This window comes from Miscanthus floridulus, chromosome 11, assembly GCF_019320115.1.
Source record: "Miscanthus floridulus cultivar M001 chromosome 11, ASM1932011v1, whole genome shotgun sequence".
Lineage (NCBI taxonomy): Eukaryota > Viridiplantae > Streptophyta > Magnoliopsida > Poales > Poaceae > Miscanthus > Miscanthus floridulus.
In genome coordinates this window covers 90,070,454-90,077,325 of record NC_089590.1, presented here as the reverse complement: position 1 = coordinate 90,077,325, position 6,872 = coordinate 90,070,454, and the positions used below count along the sequence as shown (strand labels likewise).

The following is a 6,872-nucleotide window of genomic DNA, read 5'->3' as shown; positions in this document are numbered from 1 at the left end:
TATAATTTTGTACAAAGTCAAACCTTTCTTCAAAATTTAACTAAGTTTATAGAAAAGAGTGTAATATTTACGATATTAGACGATATACTCCCTCCTTAAAAAACAAAATTCTAGGTATAGACAAATACTTGTCTACATTCATATCTAGAATTACATTAATTCTTTTTGAGATGAAGAGAGTATACATTTCATAATTTACGGTTTCTTGTGGTAGATGCTAATGCTAATTTTATACTTCCTCCGTTCCATTTTATCTGGCGCAAGACTCAAACTTTAAAAACTTTGACCAATAATTAGGCTAATAATTTTTAACTAGTATAATACAAATTTTATATGATTAGATTTGTAAGGAATTATACTATCCAATGATTATAAGTTTATAAGCATAAATAATATAAAGCAAATGAATGGTCCAAGTGTAATCTAGGAGACCGTGTTATTCTAACTTACGCCAGATAAAATGAAAAGAAGGGAGTATATATTTAGTGAAACTTAAGATAGTTTGACTTAAGAAAAACATAGAACCATTCCTTTGGAAGTTCCACACTGAGTCATCTAATATTCCATGTTTTTCCAACACATAAATCAATTGCCACCAAATAACAAAATAAGATTTCAAAAGAAATTCATACACCATAAGAGGCCTAACGCCACTGCATTTTAAAAAAAAACGAGTTATAGTGGTTATTATTTGTTAAAAGAGTATATTCTGTGCAACCATGTACTTGTTCCTTTACAAAATTTAATAATTTCAGTGGATTTTAATCTGTAGGGATTCGATTTATTGGAAATGTTGTATATCCTCATAATAAAATGCATAATTACGCTGAAAATCCAAAAGCTTTGTCGACAAGAACCGTCGTCCATGAACAAAACTTGCCACCAAGGTATAGGCCAACAATTAATGTACTCCATATGTCCAAAAAAAAAGCAATTCTCACTTTTCAAGGAATCGGACAATTTAAGTTTAACCAAATTTATGCAAAGAATTATTAATATTAATTAATTATTAAATACATTTCATAGTAAATTATTTAGACTCTAAAAAAGTAAATTATTTAGATATATAAGTATTAATATTTTTTTAAATTGTTCAAACTCAAGAACGTTTGACTTGTTTTTCATTTTTTGACAGAGTTACTTCCTCCGTCCAGAAAAGAATGTAATTCTAGCACAGTGTCATGGTTTTGTATCTTAAGTTCGATCAATTATAGATAAAAAAAAGTATCAATATTTATTACGAAATATATTTTTATAATAAATTATTTTGGAGCCATAAATATGAATATTACTTTTTAAAAATTTAGTAAAGCGTGAACTACTTTGGCTGGCACGCAACAAGTGATTGCATTCTTTACGGGGAGTAACAAGCTAGCAGAGCGGCCGCCGTGGGCTGCAGGCACTAGCAGCGGTTAGCCCGTCGACTCGAGGAGCCCAGCTGTTGTGTTCGGCAGGCCGCCTGTACGCACGTACAAACACGTCGTCATCTTCCATCACTCGCAATGTCCATCAGATCAACCGAGGCAGTTCATCGATCGATAGATCCGTGACCGGCCGGACCTTGCCTGCTGCCACTGCAGTGTCGCAGGCATAGGGAGCCACAAGCTGCTGCTGTCACGAACACGATGTGACGCAACTAGGAAGCCACCACGGCGATCGACGCCCTGATGATCCCGATGGATCGATAGGTGCGAGGTCATGGAGATCAGATCGATCACCGTCGTCGTCGTGGCGCGCGGCCAGGCATGCAAGTGGCCGTATGGGTCTTGATGGCGGTTACCTAGCGAGCCGTACGGCGGCATGATACTACGCGGCTTTCAACCGCGGCGCCCCGGCTGGCGGCTTGTTGCTCCGTCCAGGCGTCGACGGCGTCGCACGCCATTGCCTGCCTGAATTATTATATGGCCATGCGCCGGAGGATCCGATTCGTGTATGCATGGCATGAGATCCGACGGTCCAACATGCGTGCAAATTAGTCACCGTAAGCGTGTAACTACCACGGAGATCGATCGAGCTCCAGCATCTATCATCGATCCTTTCATGTCGTGCAACGAGATAGACATGCCTAGATCACAATTCACGCAGATCCGGATTCTGATATGACAACGAGGGCTCGTGTGAACACACATCTCAGGTGGCGAGCCGGCCGGCCGGTCGACGACCTTTCCGTGCGTGGAGCGTGCCCGACGGCGCACGCAACAGTGAGACCTGAGACCCAGCAGGCGCGTTCGTTTTCCACGGCGCCGCGCGCTGACGCCGACTCGCTGTACTACCGCCCTTACCGACGGGTCGTTGGCCATGGCCCACCGCCCATTGGGCGCGGCCGTGGCGCTGTCGCCCCGCGCGCACGCCGCCCTGTCCGGGGACAACGTCGTTAACGCACGGCCGCGAGCGCCATCAGCGGATCGGAACGGAGGCGCCCGTCGCTGCGTGAGCGCACGCACGCACGCGCCGTGGTCGCGGACCCGCGGGCCGCGCGGGGCCTCGCGTGTCGTCGACAAGTCCCAGGCCGTCGGCACGGCGCCATTACTGCGTTGCTCTCCCGTTCGACGACGCATGCTCCGGTCCCGCCCGATACGGATCGCACGGACGGCTCCAGCCACGCCGGCCGGGCCCCGGCCCCGGCCCCGCGCGGCCGACGGTCAGACGACAGGCCACAGGTGCGACGGTACGGTTCATCGGCGATACGCGACCTGCAAGGCAGCAGCTAGCTCGATCACCTGCGTGCGTACAAGGTACACGGACGTGCATGCCCCGTCTCGATCTCAGGCAAGTCGTCGTTGGGCCAGGTAGGGAGACAGTGTGGTAGCTGCCGGTACGTGCGCCTGCAGACATGGGGGCCATGAGATGAGCGCCCCGTAGCGTACCGGGAGCAGGCCGTGCCTACGTGCCCGTGGCCGGACAAGGCAGCAGGAACAGCACGCTGCCGTTCTGGTGAGGCTGTCGACAGTTTGGTGGATAAGTTGATACAAGCATTAAGCAGCACAGCGGAATGCATGGACCTACAAATGTACGCCTGGAGAGTGGAGACACATGGTCGATCGTCTGGTTGCCATCAAGAATTCAAGATTATATATGCATGTGACATACAGATTCAATATGATCGTACTACATAGGGTCCATGCATTTACATTTGAACGATTTGACAACAATTTCATGCATGATTGCCTGGATTCAGTTATTCGTACATCAGTACAGTACACTACTATATAGAGACCAAAAAAATAAAGAACATATAGGAACCTGTTTTTCTGCATGTCCCAGATGATGTTAAAAGGAAGCAAAGAAAGAGAGTTGGTGCGATGCCTGAGCCATTCTGTCGAACACGTTGAGCACGCCATACATGGTAGTAGCTTGATCTTCTTCTTTTTTGAGTTTGGTAGTAGCTTGATCTAAGAGAAAGGCAATGTATGATAGCAGTTTGGAGAAAGCTATTTGTCGCTAATATCAGGTGCCAGAAAGATGTTGCATTTTCCTACACTTCAAAAGATAATTGAATTAATGATGTATTGATGTCCTTTATATCCTTCCTTGGATTCTTAGGAAGCAACGATACAATGACTGACTGATAATGCTAGGAGCAACTACTACTATTCATTCCATCTCACTTGTTAGCATCAAACTCCTAGTCAATGCATCTAACATTTTAGAAATTTCCAACATAAATCTTCCTCCCAAGTGCATGAAAACTCCACATTGTTCACAGATCCTTCCTCAACTATTTTGTTTAGTGGAAACTGGCAGGTTATCTGCCGATTCTCTAAAGGGAGTCAAATTACAAAGGTGGCATGGTTAATGCATCAGCTAAGAAAACTGGAACCAAAGAAGAAAAGAGACACTACTGAAAAGCTTGACAACAGTAAGCAAAGCTAGCGATGCAGACTTCCTACAGGATTTTTGACAATACAGTACGTGGCATGCCAATTGCCAAGGTCCTCCAAGGTGCTCAGAAATCCGCCAGTTTCTTTCAAACATCCAAACATATATTTATTCTGAATTTTCTCCACATGGGTCTGCATGGTACGAACAAGCAGTTCATAATAAAGTTGAGTTTGCATGCCATGATTGCCATCCATCCCCTGGCAAGCAGTTTGTCTGCTGTGAAGACTTCAGAGCAACCACATGAAGTTCTGCATTTCATCTGAAGTTCCGCGTTTCAACTTTCATCCAAATTTAACTCAGTAATAAATGAGATAAAAATTGGGTCTGATATGCTGACTTGGCTGAATAAATACCTGCAGTATTCCTGCAATCCTGCTCCAGGTTTCACCATGAGGCTAGCAAGCTGAACCTGCCTGACTAGTGACCATAGTTTTTACAAACTAAATGGCCTTTGTCACTTTGCTTCATTGCTGGTTCTTCTTGGTCCTCTCATCCACTTCTTATGTCAACTTGGTGGAGGCCCATGAGCATATCATAATTCTTTTTCCTACACATGCGACCATGTCCACCTATGATTACAGGAACACATAAATCTCTGGAGGCCCAGCTCTTCTACAGATTTGTCAGATAATAACCTAATGATAATTGACAGCAATGCAATATGGTTCAGTCTGCCTCCAATTCCATACAACATCCATGGATTCATATTAGATCTCCTTCAATAAAAAGCAGCCTATATTTGGGAACATCAGCATATTCAAATCATTGTTTCAATGATAACAATGGGTAGTAGAACATGATAATGTCCATCCCTGTCTAGCTCTCAGAAATCAAAGCACACCGTTTAATGCGTTATCACTATCAGACTCTGCTTCTGGTAACTTAGTCCCCAGCTCTTTCCTTGGTTTAGGTGAGAGTCCCTTCGCAAGCATTTCCTCATCATACTTCCTAGCCAAATCCACCATACCCTTTTGCAGTAATGCATCATTAAGTGCATTGTATGCAAATGCATCCGGGCTAAGACCCTGCTCTTCCATTGCCTTCCACACAATGAACACTAGCCGAAGGAACCCCCAACGCCCAAACCTCTTAATAAGCATGACATATGTGTCCATCCTTGGCTGACAACCCCTCTCAAGCATTTTCTCAAACAGTCCGAGGACCTCCAGTGGACGGCTCAAATACTGTAAAAAGCAATGGTATGTGAGCACGTCGGGCTTGCAGCCAGTTTTGAGCATCTGCTGAACAAACGCATACCCTTCCTTGAACCTACCCTCCTTGCAGAATAACTTGACAATCGCATTGTAAGTGGCAGTATTCGGCTTGCAACCAGAATAACTTGACAATAGCATCTGTCTGTACAACCTTACAGCAGAGTCGACGCCCTGTGCGAGCCCAACCGCATGGATCGCAGTGTTGTAAGCAACGGTATCGATTCGAACGCCTTTCTGCTTCATCTCCTTGAAAATCTTGAAGGCCTTCCACGGTTTGCCTGACTTAGCAAGGGCATCCATGTATATCGAGTAGGAATGGAGGTCCTTTGCAACGCCGCGGCCGCGGCGGTCCATGTCGAACCACAGCTGCCACAGACGCACCCAGGCGCGGGTCTTAGCCCACCCACGGAGGAGCAGGTTGTGGGTCTTCGTGCCCGGCGGGAACGGCGGCGGGTCCTTGCCGAAGCATAGGTGTTCGGCCTCGTTGACGCGGCGGTGGTCGCAGAGCGCGTCGCCGAGGAGGTGGAAGGAGGCCTCGTCGCGGAGGCCGATGGATGCGGCGGTGGAGTCCAACGCGCGGAGGGCGTCGTCGACGAGGTTGGCGGCGGCGAGGCGGTTGAGGAGGGCGCGGAGCGCTAGGCGGAGGAAGGCGGGGTCCCCGGGATCGTGGTGGGAGAGGAGGAGGGAGGTGGCTTGCGGGAACTCGAAGTGCTTGCCGAGAATGTCGACGGCGCGGGCGAGCGTGGCAGCGGTCGGGGGCAGGTTGGCGCCGCCGGGGCAGGCGGACCAGTGGAAGAAGTCGAGCGCCCGGCGCCAGTCGTTGGCGTAGAGGGACAGCGTCTCGAGCACCGCCGAGGCGTCGAGAGAGGAGGGCGGGGTGGGGGTGGAGGCGCGCGCGGGCGCGGGTGCGTGCAGAGTGGAGAAGGGGAGAGCGAGGCGGCGGTGCCGCCGGACGAGGAAGAGCATCTCACAAAGCAGAGCCGGAGGCAGCCGAATAGCCGAGCGTCCTACAGTGCCGCGACTAGAGATGGGCAGATGGCGCAGTGGCACTTTTTTTTTTTTTTTGATCCTAGCGCAGTGGCACTTGGCCCGCCCCTCCCAAACCGGCTGCTGGTGATAGACCTATTGAAAAAAAACATTTTTAACTTCCTATAGTAGTCTAGGTCTAAAACCGGTAAGAGGGTTGGCTTCTAAAATTTATCAAATCAATGATTTGGTAAATCATGATTTTAGCTATTATTTGATTGACTATTAAAACTTGCCAACCTCTCATATTTGGTTTGCCAAATCCATAACAACTTTTTTACTTAACTTTGGCTTGTCAAATCTTTGGCATGGCAAATTTTGGTCGCAAGCCAATCAGACTAAGTGTAATTTTTTTCCTCTACCTCTAAGACCGGACAAACTGCCTCCTTCAACACTCAACCATTTAAATTAGCTGAATATCCTTGTTAGAAGTGATTTTCGAAGTGGTTTCATCATATTTTTTATTAAATATCCAGTAAACAATTGATAAGGTTTTTAAACCACGGAAAAAACTATAAGCTTACAAAATTTCTGAGAAAAATATTAAACCCAAACAGTAAAAAGCTCATGAAAATATATTTAGAAGCTTTAGATTTGACTCTAGAAAATGGGGAAAAAATCCAAAAAGTTCTGAAAACTCCCAAACTGTCCTAATAAGTGTCGAAGCACGTTTTAAAAACTTCACAATAAAAAATGAGATACAAGCAGCATGAATTCATTTAGCATTAATGTATGTTGCATTCATGCTGG

The 6,872-nt window shown here is 46.5% G+C and overlaps 1 protein-coding gene across 1 annotated transcript; it reads right to left on the bottom strand.

Annotated features, from left to right (window-relative positions):
* Nucleotides 1-3,478: 3,478 nt before the first annotated feature.
* On the bottom strand, nucleotides 3,479-6,147 carry LOC136494511 (pentatricopeptide repeat-containing protein At1g80550, mitochondrial-like). The gene has a single exon (XM_066490667.1). The coding sequence runs from the start codon at nucleotides 6,060-6,062 to the stop codon at nucleotides 4,713-4,715; it is 1,350 nt and encodes a 449-aa protein (XP_066346764.1). The 5' UTR covers nucleotides 6,063-6,147; the 3' UTR covers nucleotides 3,479-4,712.
* Between the last annotated feature and the right edge of the window lie 725 nt (nucleotides 6,148-6,872).

Coding starts and splice junctions, on each gene's coding strand:
- LOC136494511 (XM_066490667.1), bottom strand. CDS start 6,062: ATGCTCTTCCTCGTCCGGCGGCACCGCCGCCTCGCTCTCCCCTTCTCC.